Source organism: Propithecus coquereli, unplaced genomic scaffold, assembly GCF_000956105.1.
Source record: "Propithecus coquereli isolate 6110/MARCELLA unplaced genomic scaffold, Pcoq_1.0 Scaffold295, whole genome shotgun sequence".
NCBI classification, from domain to species: domain Eukaryota; kingdom Metazoa; phylum Chordata; class Mammalia; order Primates; family Indriidae; genus Propithecus; species Propithecus coquereli.
The window spans coordinates 2,268,555-2,285,406 of NW_012148563.1; the positions used below are offsets into that span (position 1 = coordinate 2,268,555).

General features: G+C 41.5%; 1 protein-coding gene across 1 annotated transcript in view; it reads right to left on the minus strand.

The window, feature by feature from the left end:
* IQCA1 (IQ motif containing with AAA domain 1) overlaps positions 1-16,852 on the minus strand; it is a 176,208-nt gene that overhangs the window by 153,848 nt on the left and 5,508 nt on the right. The window contains 4 exon segments of the mRNA XM_012648831.1: positions 7,350-7,421; positions 8,531-8,722; positions 12,505-12,624; positions 14,760-15,084. Of these exon segments, the coding sequence (XP_012504285.1) occupies positions 7,350-7,421; positions 8,531-8,722; positions 12,505-12,624; positions 14,760-15,084 (709 nt within the window).

Genomic DNA, 16,852 nt, shown 5'->3' on the forward strand with positions numbered 1-16,852 from the left:
CAGTATTGGGTGCATACATATTTATAATTGTTTTATTCTGAATTGACCCCTTTAACATTATATAGTGACCTTTTTTGTCTCTTTATAGTCTTTGATTTGTACTCTATTTTATCTAATAGAAATATAGCTATTCTTGCTATTTTAAAATTTCCAATTGCATGGAATATATTTTTCCATCCCTTCACTTTCAGTCTATGTGTGTTTTTATAAGTGAAATAGGTTTCTTGCAGGAAGCACATGGTTGGGTCTTGTTTTTACATCCATTCAGCCACTCTGTCTTTTAATTGGAGAAGTTAGTCCATTTACATTCAACATCATTATTGATAGATAAGGATTTACTACTGCCATTTTGTTACTTGTTTTCTAGTTGTTTTGTAACTTCTCTCCTCCTTTATTCCCTTATACTATCTTCCTTTGTGATTAAGTGATTTTCCCTGGGAGAATGTTTTAATTTATTGCTTTTTATTTTTAGTGTATAGGTTTTTGCTTTGTGGTTACCATGAGGCTTACACAAAATATCTCATAAAAATTATTTTAAATATATGACAACTTATCTTTTACCACAAAGAAAAGAATAGAAACAAACAAAAAACCTAAAAAACTCTACATTTTAACTCCATTCCCCTACCACATACGGACTTCTGTTGTCTCAATTTGCATTTTTATATTGCTGATCATTTACAAGTTATAGTTATTATTTTTGAAAGATTTGTCTTTTAGTCTTCATACTGGAGATATGAGTGGATTATATACCACAATTATAGTATTATGAGTTTGTCTGTGTACTTACTTTTACCAGTAGGTTTTATACCTTCAAATGTTTTATTTTTTCACGTTAGTGTCTTTTTTCTTTCAGATTGAAGAACTCCCATTAGCATTTCTTGTATGGTGGGTCTGCCAGTGATGAATTCCCTCAGTTTTTGTTTTCTGGGTGAGACTTATCTCTCCTTCATGTTTGAAGTATAGTTTTGCAGGGTAGTATTCTTGGTTGCCAGTTTTTTCTTTCAGAACTTTGAATATGTCATCCCACTCCCTCCTGGACTGTATGTTTCCACTGAGAAGTCTGTTGCCAGACAAATTGGAGCTCCTTTATATGTTATTTGCTTCCCTCTTCTTATTGCGTTTAGAACCTTCTCTTTTCCCTTGACCTTTGAGAGTTTGATTATGATTTAGGATGGTCTTATTTGGGTTTTATCTATTTGGTGATCTCTGCTCTTCCTCTTCCTGGATATTTATATCGTTTCCTAGGTTTGGAAAGTCTTCAGTTATTATTCTTTGAATAAGCCATCTAGCCCTTGCTTATTCTCAACTCCCTTTTGAACACCAATTATTCTTAGATTTGCTCTTTTGAGGTAATTTTCTATATCTTGCAGGCATTCTTCATTCCTTTTCATTCTTTTTATTTTTCCTCCTCTAACTATATTTTCAAGCAGCCTGTCTTTGAGCTCACTGATTCTTTCCTCTGCTTGATCTATCCTGGTGTTAAGGGCCTCTAATGCAGTTTTTAGTTCAGCAAATATATTTCTTGGTTCCAGGATTTGTTTGAGTTTTTAATAAATTATTTGTTAAATTTCTCTGATAAATTTCTGAATTGTTTTTCTGTGTTATCTTGAAGTTTGCTGAGTTTCCTTAAAACTGTTATTTCAAATTCTCTAAGAGCTCACATGTTGCTGTCTTGTTAGGATTGGTCACTTGCTTCTTGTTTTGTACCTTTGGTTTCCTCTTTGCTATTTCTTGTGGACATATGCCTGTGTCTTTGCACTGAAGAATTAGTTATTTATTCCAGTCTTGTCTGGCTTTGTGTGTGTGTGTGTGTGTGTGTTTGGATTTGTTTGTTTAGAGGTTCTTTGCAATTTACCTGTTGAATTTCTTTTATGCTAGATCATTACTTCCTCTTCAGCACTAGATGACACTGTAAGTCCAGATTTGCCTTGGCTCTAGCAAATGATTAGAGCACTGCCCTGCCCAATGGGAGGCACCCCAAAGGTGATACTTCAGCTGTGTGGGAAGGCTGGCTAGTGGTTTGTGCCCAGGGGACCTGTGAAACATGCCTCCTACAGTGTGGTGCTGCTGAACAGCCACTCTGATTTGGCATCTCCTTTGGCTGATAGAGAAGAGTTTTGTGGGCCGAGGGTGCTAGTCTTACCTCCCTCATCTCTGGCTCCCTTAGAGGTTTTCTCCCCATAGGCACTCACAATGCTTCCTGCAGGTTGACGCAGGGATAGTTCTCCTGCAAGGGAACTCAAGATGGTTCGGAAGCTGGTTGTCCGCCTTGATCTCAGTTTTTTCAGCGTAGAAACTGTGAGTCTAAGCAAAATTTTCCATGCATGTGGTGGCAGATTGGGGGAGGGGCATCGTGGATATAGAAGTCCTATTCTCTATCTGCTCAGAGTTTTTTCACTTCTCTGTAGACCTGGGATTGTCTCATCCACAAATTTGAGTTCTGGGATATTGCTGGTGATAATCTTGGTGCTGGATATTGGTTTTCGGTTTTCTCCGATGGGGAGTGAAGCGAGATTGCTTCTGTTCTGCCATTTTGGTAAACTGCTTTCACTTTTAAATATGTATTTTTTTTTTTGTAATTAACAAAGTAAAATTTGACCATTTTAGAAACTATAGACAATTACAGACAAAAATATCTTCCAAAATTCACACATTAAAACATGAGCTGTATTCGAAGTTGGTATATTTTCTTTCTTTCTTTTGTATGTGCATGGATATGTGTATATACTTAGTTGAAGTCATATTATTAATATATGTGTAATTCTGAATCTTGAATTTTCACCTTGAGCATTTTTACATCATCAATAATTAGTCAGAAACATACTTTTTAATGTTGGCATATAACTGCATTATGTAGGGTTCACCATAAATTATTTAACTATAATACCTACCCTAGAATAATAGAATCTGTTATTTTTAGTTTTTCATTATTAAAAAACACTGTTGGGAACTTCCATGCACACAAATCTCTATTTCTGATGATTACCTTAAGACAGAAAAGAATTTGAAGGTGTAGAGTATAAATATTTTAATCTTATTATATCTTGCTAACTGGCTTTCAGAAAGGCTGAGTCAATTTAATTGCTTATGTATGAGAATGAGCCACTCATCACAACCTTATCAATAAGTATAATTTTAAAACTTTTTATTTTTGCTAACAAGACAGACACAACTTACCCTATTTTACCAATTCTAAGATGCACATTTTTCACAGTTTAACATATATGAAATTAGGGATAGATGTGTATTGCAATCAAGGGTGTGTTTTGCTTTATTTGGCAGCATTTTTTTTTAAAGGCACATAAAAATAATGGTGCATCTTATAATTGATGATATTTTGGATTCAGTGAAGTACAGTAGTATCTCATTTAATTTTGAATTTTGACCACTAGTGAGTAGCCTGATTTATATATAACCATCTCAGTATACATTTCAATATCCCAGTGAATTTTTTAAAAAAATTTTAATTGTGGTAAAAACCCCCCACATAAAATTTACCATGCTAACAATTTTTAGCATGCGGTTAAATAGTGTTAACTACATTCACATGGTTGTGAAACAAATCTCTAGAACTTTTTCATCTTTCAAACTGAAAATCTATACCCATTAAATAACAACTCCCCTTTCCTCCTCCATCCAGCCCCTGACACCCTCTATCTACTTTCTGTTTCTATGAGTTTGACTACTTCAGATACTTCATGTAAGTGGGATCATACAATACTTGTCTTTCTGTGACTGGCTTATTTCATTAGCATAATTCCCTCAAGGTTTATCCATGTTGTAGTGTGTGTCAGAATTTCCTTCTTTTTTAAGGCTGAATAATATTCCATCCAGTGAGATCATAAAAATCCGTAACAACTGGAAGAAACTGCTGACCCCTTTGATTCTGATAGTACACCTAAACAACTATAAAGCAAAATACGGGCTGGGGCCCCTAGGGGTTCTTAATTTCCAAAAATAAATGTTGACTTATTTTTGAAATACAAAGATCAAAGCGAAATCAAGAACATAGGTGATAAAATCAAGATACTTCTTAAATCATATATGCTGTCCATGTATGATTTCCCACATTTTTAAGGCAGACTTTATAAACACAGGTGTGGTGATATCATGCCCCTTCACCAGGAAACTAGGCAGTTTCAAGTTTCTGGAATATGGAGTTAAATTCCCACTTCAAGAAAAATAATTTTGTGCTGACATCAAAGGCGAAGCATGGAGGCCCTGACTGCAGGGGGAGCAGTCCGGGATGAGGAGCCACAGTAAAATGGGAACTACTCTAAAACCAAATGTACTGACTGTGTCATTTAAAATGTGCCATTACATAACTGATGAAAATTATATGGCAATACCCTGAAGATGGAACTAAATTATACTGTAGCTATATTTAACACTATTGGCAAGATCTTTTAATTTATTTTAAATCCTAAAATCCCAGAAAAGAAAATTTAATATTTATATAGGAAAACCTAATTAAAATATGGCTCAAATGGTCATGTTTATGGTTGATCACAGTATAAAGGGATCTGATGTCTCAGCGCTATCATGATGGTCATTTGATTTATTTTCTCTAAAAGTGAGAAGAGGAATATGGTATTAGAAATAACAAACATAGAAAGAAAAGAATGATATAAAGAAAACCATATTTCTGCATTGGTTAAAAATCACAAATTGTAATTATTATTTTTACTTCTTACTTTTTATTTCTTGTTCTTTGAGCATGTTTACTGTTAAAAATAGAAAGAAAAGCAAAAATCCTAAGTCCCAATTTTTGTCCTACTGAGATATGTATTTGATAAGTACATAGAATTGGGAAAATGTATTGCGAATTGACTATTACTTCAGTTTCAATTTTTAAAACTACATATTATTTAAGCCATGATTCATATCTTTTTCTTCTCTGATATAATTTTGAACATGCATTTTTATCTGTAAACTTTTTAGACATAAAATACATGTTTATTGTAGAACGATGTAAGATAAAGAAAAGAATAAAAGATCACGGTATTCATATTTTACATTTCATAAAATGTAATGAAAGTCTAAAAGTCTAATGATATATAATGGGATATTTTAACGATATTAACCATTTCTGGCCACCAATTTCTTAGAATTAGTATAAAACTACACTAATATGAACATCTACATATTGTAAAATTTGCTCATATTCTTATTTTTTCATAGCAAAGAAATTCCAAGGGTGGGAAATGCTGGGCACAAAGGTATAAGTGTTTTTTAATGTTTTTAATGAGATAAACTGGGCTCTGAAAGGTGGGCAATTAAAACCCTCATTAGCAGTTACTTAGACTGTACTTGCCCCAGGTCCTTTCCCAAACTGAGTATTTTTTTTTTGAGTATCTTTTCTTTTGTTAGCACAGATTTTTAAAAGCAATTTGAATTTCTTTATTGGAACTGTGCTGCACTCTGAGTCTCTTCCTTCTCAGCCCTCCTGCCTGTCCCTCCTTCATGGTGCCCAGCCTCTGTCGCGACCTGAAGCCTTTCTCAGCCCTCACTGGCCCTCCCTCTATTCTTCACAGATATTCTCCTAATGCGTCTCCTGCCCGTCTAATTCCATCCTGGCATCTGCTCTCCTGGGACCCACCTAACACAGGGACTTTGGAAATCTTTTCAGTATTTGCTACAGTGATTGGTTTATTTAGGTTTCTTCTCCTTTGGCCAGTTTTGATATTTATACGTCCCTAGACAATCTTCTCTGCTCAATATTTCGTATTTTATGACCACAGTTGTTCATGACATCATCTAACAGTTTTTAACTTGCTGGGGTCTTTAGTTAATACTGTACATTTTATATGCTTTTCTTCTTTCCTTGATTAGCCCCACCAGAGCTTTGTGTGTTATTAGTATTTCCAAAGACTTAGTCACTGTATTTATCAATGTTACTGCTTTAATACTTTTATCTGGCATTAAATAGGGCGCATCAAGCAATGTAGCTCACTACAGTACACCTTAAGTCAATGCTGGAACAGGTCTCCAAAGGCTTTTGTTCTTTTCTTTTTTAAAATTACAACATCCTCTAATGAAAACTGAGCAGGTCAACAAAGGAGTCCTCACTAGAAATGGTCCCCATCTCTGGTGATAATTTGCTTTGCAAAGAGTTGGCTTAGTGGGCTTAAGAGCTGCCTCCAAATACTCGAGGAGTTATCATGTGAAAGGGAAATAAGTCACATTCTGAGCTACTGCAGGGGACAGAGCCCCAGCCAGTTAGCGGGATCTCTAGGGAGGCAGATTTCAGTTAAAGGAAAGGAAGAAGCTTTGAAAACGTGACCAAATGGGCTGTCCTGGGAGGCAGCAGGGCTAGGGGGTGCTGAGTTCAGGAGGGGCTCAGGTAGAGGACAAGCCAGCTTTCTCGAGGCCTCACACTCGATGATGCAGATGGTGCAGGAAAGCCCTTAGCGGCAGACAGATTCTGAGATGGCCCCGAAGACCACATCTCCTGGTCCTCACACCCTCATGTAACCCCCTCTCCCTGAGTGTGGGTGGACCCTATAACTTGCTTTTGACCTGTATAGGGAAAAGGTGATGGGATCACTTCTGTGATCATTTGCCTAAGATTCCGAGCAGCCCCTGTCTCTTGCCAGCTTTGATAAAACACACTGTTGCATGGAAAGGCCCACATAGCAAGGAGCTAGGGGTGGCCTCCTGCTAACAGCTGGCATAGAAACTGGGACCCACGATCTGACAGCCCACAGGGAACTGAATCCTGCCAAAACCACACAAACTTGGAAGCAGATCCTTCCCCACTGAGCCTCAGATGAGACCACAGCCCCAGCTGACACCTTGACTGCAGCCTTGTGAAATCCCGAGCAGAGGACTCAGGATTAAGTTAAGCTGTGCCCAGATTCCTGACCCACAGAGAGAGAAAACAGGTGCTGTTTTATGCTGCTAAGTTGGTGGTAACATTGTTATATGGCCATAGACAATTAACACCCTTCCAACTCTATGATTCAGTAATCAGCACAGAGACTCCCCACCACCAAAAACAAACAAAAAAACCAAAAAAAGCCTGTACCAATGCAAACTCATTCTCATGACCAGCAGATATAAAAGGTAGTCCTGTTGACATCAGACAGGAATGGCAGATGTGACAGCTTATAGCCTGTTTCCACACTGGGAGCATTCTGCATCTTGCACAGAGATACATACATGGATGCAACCCTGATCTCTCCCAATCTCCCTGCGCAGGCTTCTGTAAAATACAGGCCACTCCATTCCCTTAAGTCATTTATTTTTCTTTCCTTTCTTCCCCCAAAAACTCACTAGCAAAGACACAAATTTTACATATTCTATTGTCTTTAAGACAACCAGATCCCGTCTATAAGAGCACTTACCATACCCAGGAATATCATCTCCTCTTCTCTTTCTTTTTCGGTTCTCCTATACTGATGGAAACCTCGCCAAACCTGAAAACAAACACACAGTTACTTGTTTAATACATAAAAAAATAAAGAAAACATTTATGCAGTTTCTCCCATAGAAAGTGTACATCTCAAATGTCTTAATGATCATAAACTTGAGGTTGTGCACGTGTGGGTTGATGGAATATTATTTCTTCTGAGATCACAGGCAAAGTTTTTTTTTTTTAAAGAATGAATCAAAGAACTGACCTACAATTCTCATTAGTGAGATTCCCCTACCTGAGTTTCTTCAAGAGAAACTTCTAGACAGCAGGAGTATGAGACTATATCTAAGGGTGGTACTTCATGATTTTAAAAGAAAAATTTCCCAAGTAATGTCAGGAAATATAGTAACTTCCAAGAATTGCATGACTCAAGCTTTTAACTCAGATGCTAAAACTTTATATCTGCACAGAAACTTGGAAGAAAAAAACAATCTTTTATCCTTGTTCTCCCATTCCTATTCAGGGACAATTGGGGACAAAGAGTCCTGATCTTCTGGCTGTTTTATGTCCTTAAAATTATTTTATCTCAAACCTAACTCTAATTTGTGTCAAACTGCCATCTTCTCCATCTGCCCGTAAGTAACCCAGCCTCCATCTGAACAAAGACAGGGCACAAGTCAGTGGTGGTTGCCTGACAAAGGGAAGGAAACCTCGGAATTCCTTCTAGAAGGATCGCTGATGTTCTGGTTATTAGTGATGGTTGCTGGAATTTCCAAATGGTATATATTTCTGCAAGCTACCAGGTATTAAGGTTTGCTGCCCCTTCTGTAATTATATGTCCATGTGTGAATGTAGTTTTAAAAAACGTGTTAAGGATTTAGATCCTCACCGAATTTTAGCAACATTCTTTCCAATTATCAGTGGTCTTTAGCAATGTTTGAATAAAATGCCCTGTGTTTAATACCTGTTTAGAATAAAAATTTTAAAATATGACCAAGCTTAGTTCATGATTTCCCCAGAGTAAGTTAATACATCTTTCCAGAATTTAATCCAGTTCTACTAAAGTTGGGATTTGGGGGCTCTGAGTTTTGAAGCTCAGCCCTGAAGCTCATACGCATCTCTAGCATGGAGCACACCTTGTCCCCAACTCCAAGAGCCCCGTGTTTGTACCTTCTGAATACAGAGTGCAGCAGCCCTGGTGTCTGTCACTTTCTCGCCAAGTGCCCTGGATAGCTTCGCCCTGTATTCTTGCATACAGATCTGCTTCATGAATAGTGCTCTTAGGCGACCTTGCCGTGCCCTCTCAGCAATCTGGATCAATTTAACAGCCTCTTCTAAGGGGATATCCTTTACTGAATATTTCTGCAAAAAACAAACAAAAACCCCAAACATAGTTACCCAGTTAAGATAAATCAATGTTTAAACATGCTAACCACATCAGTTGATTCCAGACACATCGCACGCTTACCTATAACACAGCCCTGCTTAGAGTCCCCATGGTTGAGAAAGAGTGTGAGCGCCGCGTGACACTATTCATTTTTCTAATGATTTATGTGTATTTTGATAATATGCCATGCTCGCGCTGCAATCACAAGTTTGAGGACCCCATAGCTTTCCTCTACCCTTGTGAACAAAATACCAATCAGCTCCACGATATTTTAGGCTGGCAGCAAATTATACTAGACATGTCAGTAAAATGGATTTAGTAAAACTTGAAACTGCTATCAATATTTCCTTAACTTGATAGTAGAAACACAGAAATTAAAAGCATGTCTCTGATACAAGAATTTAAAATGTAAAATATATGCGAAATGAAGTGCTGAGTTTAAAGTCCAGCGTGGAACACCTGGTAAATATAGGACTGATGCTGAGATCGTCCCGGAAACATTGAATTTCACATGTGAAACACTCTCCAGCATCTCTAACCTGCATGTTAAAACATCCAGCATGATAAGTACTATTAAAACAGAAAAATCAGGGATTATGCAGTAAAATGTTGTTTTGGGAGCTCTCAGGTGGGGTATGTGGCGACCCAGTAGGGCGAGGGGCTGTGTCAATTTTTGAGGAGGGGGACAAGAGCAGAAGCTCTCGGTGCATCCTGGGCTGTGTGAGCTCTGGCCAGGCCCAGAGGTGAGGCCCTGCCATTGTTCCCGGCTGAGGGAGAAGCAGTGCCCGGGGCCTGGCTCTGGAGGATGTCGAGGCAGCAAAGCACAGGTGGAGTCCATTTCCAGGCCCCAGAGAGCAGCAACGGCCGTGAGGGGCTGAGGCCTGGAGTGTCAGGGGCTATCACCTGGGCCACTGCTTCCCCGCATAATGAGGGGAGGTGGGGCATGGGAAGGAGTGAGAAGGAGAGGGAAGGGACACTAATTGAGAACCTATGGATGCCAGGTGCTTTTCCTACATATGCTCATCAAATTCACGAAAGCAAACTGCAAGGCAGGTGTTATTGTGACCATGTAAACTTAAAACTGAAGATGAAAGAAGTACAGTAACTCACACAAGTCCCCGTGGGTAGAGAGGTAGAGCCAGTGTGAACAGAGACGGGCCCTCTTTCCACTAAGACCTCCACGACCGCCCCAACGCGGTGCCTCAGCACAGCGTATGGGATGTGCAGGCTTATGAGGAAGCTCTTTCACATAACCATTCCTCTGGGGTTTGCTTTCGGTAAGATTTCATTGCTTCAAATTTGCAGTGAGCACACATTTTCAATAATGTGCTTTGCATGTTAGAGTAAAATGAGTATTATTCTGGTATTAAATCAGATGATGTATGTGAAAGCACTTACGCATATAGTGCCCAGCAAACATTAGTTAGTACAGGACCTATTTCCTTTAGATTCTATGCAATCATTCTGAAAATAATCCCAGCTATTACTGAATAATTCCAAGGAATTTAGAGTAGTGTAACTCAACGTTACAAAGGTTTCTGAGCATCTAAGGAGGCCCCAATAGTGGATATTAAGCATTACCTGTAGGAGATGGACAATAATTTTTACTTGTCAAAATTGTTCTTGGCATATATATTATATATGTCTTTAAGGAATAAGCAGCTTAAGGTAAAGAAGGCATCTAGTGAGATACCAAGGGGCATGGGAAAGTCACAGCAGATGCCCAGGGCGGTCAGTTGGAAGCCCTCGTGCTTCGCTGAGCACCTGGCACATCTGAAATGAGGCTGGGGTGGAGATGAATCGCTCTACCCAACAGAAGTGAGAGGAGCCGGCCAAGGCTGGGTGGTGGGTGAGGGGAGGAGGAGAGAAATCCCCCTGCTGCTGACCCAGCACAACTGAAGGGGGACAGTGGGCAGGAGAAACCACAAAGAGGAATTTTTAGGATTTTACCATAGTGCGTGCAATGTAAGCTCCCGTCTCCATTTTCCCCTATAAAATCCTCAGGGAGTTCTGCAGAGCTCAGCACTGCCTGGTGAGAAGGGAATAGATGAAGTTGGAGTGCTTTGTTCTGACCGATGCATGGACAGAGAGCACAGACACAGGAGCCCAGGGGTGAAAGGATGGCTGGATGACCCCCGAGTAAGTTGGCCTTGGAGTCGGCATCAAGGAATTCACAATGCAGAAGAGAGGCAGCAGTTTGTTGGGGGAGGCGCAGGAAGGAGAGGTTGCCTCAAGTTAGGTGGGTGCTGTGGTCTCAATGTGTCCCCCGAAGCTTGTGCGTTGGAAACTTAGTCCCCACTGCAGCAGTGCTGAGAGGTGGGACCTTTAAGAGGTGCTAAGGTCCTCTGCCCTCAGGAATGGAGTCCGGCTGTAATCCCAGGAGCAGGTTTCTGATAAAAGGATGCATGTGGCCCCCTTATTTCTTGCTCTTCACGTTGTCTCTCACCATGGCACGCCTTCCCCACCATGTTATGATGCAGCAAGAAGGCCCTGACCAGATGCGACTCCTCAATCTCAGACTTCCCAGCCTCCAGAACCAAGTGCAAAATAAACTTCTATTGTCTATAAATTATCCAGTCTGTTATTCTGTTACAGCAACACAAATGGACTGAGACACTGGGTCAGGAAAGGTTTCTTGAAGGAAGCTATGCCCAGCTGGGCTCTGCAGAATGGGTACCACTTTGCAAGTGAGAAGAGCAAGCCCTCTGGCCAGCATGGAGTGTGCCCATGCATACAAGAGGCAGCACCGGGCTGGCTGACGCCGGGCGTGTAATTCACCTGTCTTCTGCAGGCAGACAGGGCACTTTCTTCTCCTGCCATCCCCAGCACACACTTGGAATCTTCCTTAATGCCACGGCCCGGGCTGGCAATACCCGGTGGGGCCTGTTTGCAGACAGACCACGTGGCCTGCTACCCTGTGGGCCCTGGTCCGCACCTGCAGTCTCAGCACAGTTACTCGGGCGCCTCCTTCCACTCTGCAGTGTCCCACTTCGGGTGCTCAGTTGCCCCCGTACTGCTTGGGCCATGAAGACGAGCCAGAGGAGGGAGGCACTGATTTCACAGGCTGTGAGTCACCGAAATGCACAAGCGGAGCAGTCAGAGGCGGACGGGACAGGGAGACGATGACTGCCCGCCAGGAGGCTGCGTGGAGATCACTGTAAGCGTCAGCACTGACAGCTGTGAGAACGGGAGGAAGGTGGAGCTGCACAAATGCTGGGGACAGAGAGGGTATCGGGGTAAGGAACCAGTGGGATTATGCTCCTTGCTTTCTAGACAGATCTTTAAGAATTTTTCTTTCCCTGTCTCCAAAGACAGTCCATTTGAGGTGATTCAAGTGTCATCCAACTTTAAGTTATAAAAGGTCAATCATCATTTTTAGATTTTCAAGTTCCTAGTAAGTTATATCAGCACTTAATTATTTTATATGAACAACATTTAGCTTCTGACTTCAGCTAGGTGAATTTGAGATGGAAAATTAAACTGAGTTGATAATCAACTTAGTCTTAGACATACTGATTTAAGTAGCAAAGCATTACATTTTGATTTCTATTTCTAAGCTCTTGAAATACAATGATTATGTATCACCAAAAACATGTCCAAAAGTTATGCAACTTCTTATAAACCATATAATAAGGGGGAAGGGGTGACTCTCTCCTTAAATCAAAAATAACCCAATTGTTTATCACACAGTTAGAAGCAGCAGAAAGAGGAGGTTCTACAGATTATGGAATAACGTTTGTTAAGATGATATACAGACCGGGTCAGTTGCAGCTAATCCACTCTCGGCCAATATCTGAGCGAGGATTTTCTCTCTTCCTTTTATCACTTCCAACTTCTCCTTCAAAAAGTACCTGGGTATGGGAATGTCTAACTGTTGCTAGAAGAGAAAGAATAAACAAAAGAGCATTTTTGTCACAGGTCCAGGACTCAAATCCATTTAAAATATACGGCGAGCACATGCGCACCAGAGACTCACTCCACTTCCCACTCCCATTTGGGAGACGGCGAGGCCGGCGGAGGGAAGAAAATGCATTCCCGCCAGAGAGACAAACAGTTAAAAGGGAAATCAAACCTGTGACCCTTGTTTTAATCACTAAAGTAAAATCTCAGGAATTCTTATCAATTAGGCCTCAACTAAGGATAGCAAAGTGTTGAGCTGCAGAGATCATTAGCACATCCACTATTGGTATTTAAATGGTCACAATTTTTTCTAATAATTTGGAAAACCATATTTTTTGTTTACCAAAATTACCCCATTACAAAAATTATTTGCAAAATTTGCTTTATTATGAAACATTTTTATACAATAAATGTAAACTTCTATTCTTCACTTGTGCATATTACCAAATATGTCAAATTCATGGTCAGATGAATGCTTGCCAGTCCAAGTTTAGGAATCAGGAGTGTAGATGTGCTACTAAAGGACTGGCCAATCCCCCTGAGAAATTTTATCCTAGACGCTCAGTCAGACCTGCCTGGCCGCTTTCTGGTAGACCAGCTGACCAGGCAGCAAAGGGTCTTGTCTCTGGGATCAGCTCCCCTTTTCTGCAATTCTGGGTGTGAATCCCCACACCCTCCCTCCAGCCTGGGGAATTTTGGACAGGACTTCTCTAACCAAGCATTACAGCCTAAAGGGGTGTCATTTTTAGGACTTGGTGGCACAGTATCCCCATGATTTCTGGGAGGTGGCAATGGCCTTTGAATACCAAAACTTTCGGTCAATGGTGATTTGGGGTGATCTGAGAGTGAACTGCCAGTGCCCAGTGGGGGAGTATGGCCTGGAGATAGAGCACAGTCAAAGAAGAATGATTATCCTTTTATCTAATGTGATTTTATTTATGAATCAGCACATTTAATTGTACTTTTATAACTTAAGACAAAACTTTATTGGTCGGGCTCTATCTGGTATATTTGGTACCATAAAATTAAAGTTAGGATTTTGAGGGTGAGGAAGCAGCAGTTGAGAATGGAAGACAGATTGCTGTCTTCCACTACCGGTTGCTGGACCTCATCCACGGTATGTTTTATATCCACCCCAGATACCTTGGGGCTTCCAATGCTCTGTGGAGCAGAGAAATCCATCTCACCCACTACACATTTCTCTACATGAGGAGGACCTATTAGGAAAGGTTCCTTAAGTGGGAGGTTACAGAAATAGTCTTCTGGCTCATTTGGCTAAGAAGGATTTGGGGGAATTCAGGAACCAAGGGCAGGAACACAGTTGGGTGCTTGTCAGCGACAGAGGTATGCCCAGGGATGAAGGTGCCTTCAGGATTCTGCATTTATTTCTGCTTCTCTTGATGAACCTGTTTTGTTTTCCCTTTCTCTTTCTCACAGGACCATGACAATGACCCAGCCACACGGAGCATCAGAAAAGATCCCAGGCACCTGGAAACAGAAGTCCAAATGCTCACAGGGGGGCGCTATGGTTACCAGGTGCCAGCAGGGAGACAGGAGAGGGCAGAGAAGGAGAGAGAAGGAGAGAGATAGTGCATGCTCTTTTTTGGTGTCTGAGGCTCAAAAGCTCATAGCCATAGAAGCCATAGATCCCCCTGGGTCACCACTGACCCAAAGCAAAGGAGGAGAAGCACCCATCTGGGAATAAGGAACCCACCACCAACAGGCTACAGAGAGAGACTTCCCATGGAAACAGAGTAGGGGCCCTGCTATTGGACGTCAGGAGGTTTTTACTACAGGATATTCATGAAAGGGCCAGCCTACCCCATCTCAACAGTCCCAGGTAGACACCATGATGTCAGGTAAGACCACAACAACCTCAGTGCCTAACAGTCCCAAGAACTGTGCAAAGATTCGTCTGCACCAAAAATGAAGGGAGCCCAATCCTTGTCCATCACCTATGGTGTAATTATAGGGAAATGTTTAGATTTTTAATACATCAAACAACCAGTAAATATGTCTAAGAGTTTGCGGAGTATTGGGTACCGGCCTACTTATCTTATTTACAACAAAAAGAAACCAATAAGAAAAAAAGAAAAACAACAAAGTACTTACAGGCACCAACTTTAGATCCTGTAAGAGGTCATCAAAATAATGAAACTCGGTTAATTCCACTTCAACCATCTCATTCTTCAGTTCCAGGATGCGACCCATCACCCCATCCAGTATTTTCCGGATCAGTGTTCGTTTCTGTGGATGGACTATCTGGTCATAGACAGTCTCCAGGTTTCTAAAGATCTGAACATATTTTATGTAGAAGGTGGCTAACATTTGGAAGAAGAAAACTTGACTTTTTTGTGGTTCTGCCATCTTCTGAGACTCTTTATCAAGCAAAGAATTGAGGGCGTCTTGGGTCTGATGCCACATCTTATTATACATTCTGAGGGAAGACAGGGAATTTAGAAAACATAGTGTATAAAAATAACTTTGTAAAACACATGTAATAGGTGCCTAGTATAACAAAACATAACACATAATCACGTGTGAGCTGAGAATACCATATGTGCTTGCAAAGCTCTTTACACAGGTCATGTCCCGTCTTGATACACATGTGATTTCTGGGTATGACCACTGCCATTATCATCAAATAGTTTTATAAGTCTTTTGCCTAAATGATATATACATGTTCCTCACTATACCCATAATGCCAGTATTATTATATCCATTTAAAGATGAAGTAGTTGATATCCAGAATAGTTAACCAATTGGTCCATATACACAGCTGGTGGAGTGTAAGTTGGAACAATCACTTTGGAAAGCAATAGGCATTATCTTATAAACTTGAACACGTGCATACTCCATGAATGAACAATTATATCCTAGAGAAACTCTTGTAAATATGCACGATCGCAGTAGCATTTTTTATAATGGTAACAAGAGAATGGATAAATAAACTGTAGTGTATTTACCAATGGACTGGTACACAGCAGTGAAAAATGAATGGATGAACTACAGATAAGGCAACAACTATGACTCTTAGAACCATGACGTAGAGCGTAAGAAGTGAGGTACAGACTGTGGCGGGGAGGAGGCCTTAACGGACTGCACCAGCGGGGCTCCTTGGGTCTCGTTCCAGCGAGCTGGGTCAGTGGAACAGACAGACAGGAAGCCAGAGAGCGGGAGGAGAGTGTGACAGAGGTGGGCGCTCTCCTGCTCTCTCCCTGCAAGGCAGTGAGTGTTGGTGCACCTTCTACATCACGGAGCTCAGGGTGGGGATGGCTCTGCCGTGACTGCCCCAGGACACTGCACCACCACTTGCTAGTTTCCCTAGACTCTGTTCACACCAACACACTCATGGCAGAGACATTTTCCCCCAAATTTTGGGTGGTTTTTGGCTCTGCTTTTACATTCAAGAACCAGGACTGGAAAGTGAACTAGAAGTTCAGGTGTGTCTGGGAAGGGGCTTCACCATGGGGGTGAACGTGCAGGGCCCTGACCATTGATTTCCCTGTGACACGGGAGAAACCCGCGAATGTTGGTGTCTGTCTGTAAGGTCTTTCTCTATGTTGAGGGGAAAGGTGGCCCCAGTCCTCTGATGGAAAAGCAAGCGGGGCAAGGGGCAGAGGACACTCGCCTCCCTTTGCTGTCAGCCTGGCTCTCGTTCCCACGCTTTCCTGTGCCTGGCATCCCCGAGTCCAGGTTGTCTGCATGTGCCATCTTTTGCCAGGCTGGGAGCGGCTTAGCCCCCACTGACACAGCTCGGGGTGTATAGTGATCGGCAGCCTAGCTGTGCCATACACGGACCTGCAAGCAGCCCTCCAATTTCAGCCCCACCACAGAAAGCCCCGGCCCTGCCCTCTTCCCTGGGTGCTGCTGGCTCTTTATCCTGGTCCGCTGGCCCTCAGGTCCTGGTTCTCCATCCTTCCTCTATTTCCTCTCCTCTGCGTCCACTTTGCCTCCTGCATTTCTTGATATCTCTCGTCAAATACTCAGACGTGCTCTTTGCTCTCCTGCGTTCATAGCCTCTTAAACCCTTTATTGCCGTTTTAGAGACAATGCTGGAGGAAGTGGAGTTAAGTACACATGTTCAACCTACCCTGTTTAACTACGAGTCCCTCACCTACCTCCCGACGTCATTACTAAGCATTCCCCTCCAGGCACCCTCTGCTCCAGGCCACCACCTTACATTCCTCAGATGTGCTGCAGAC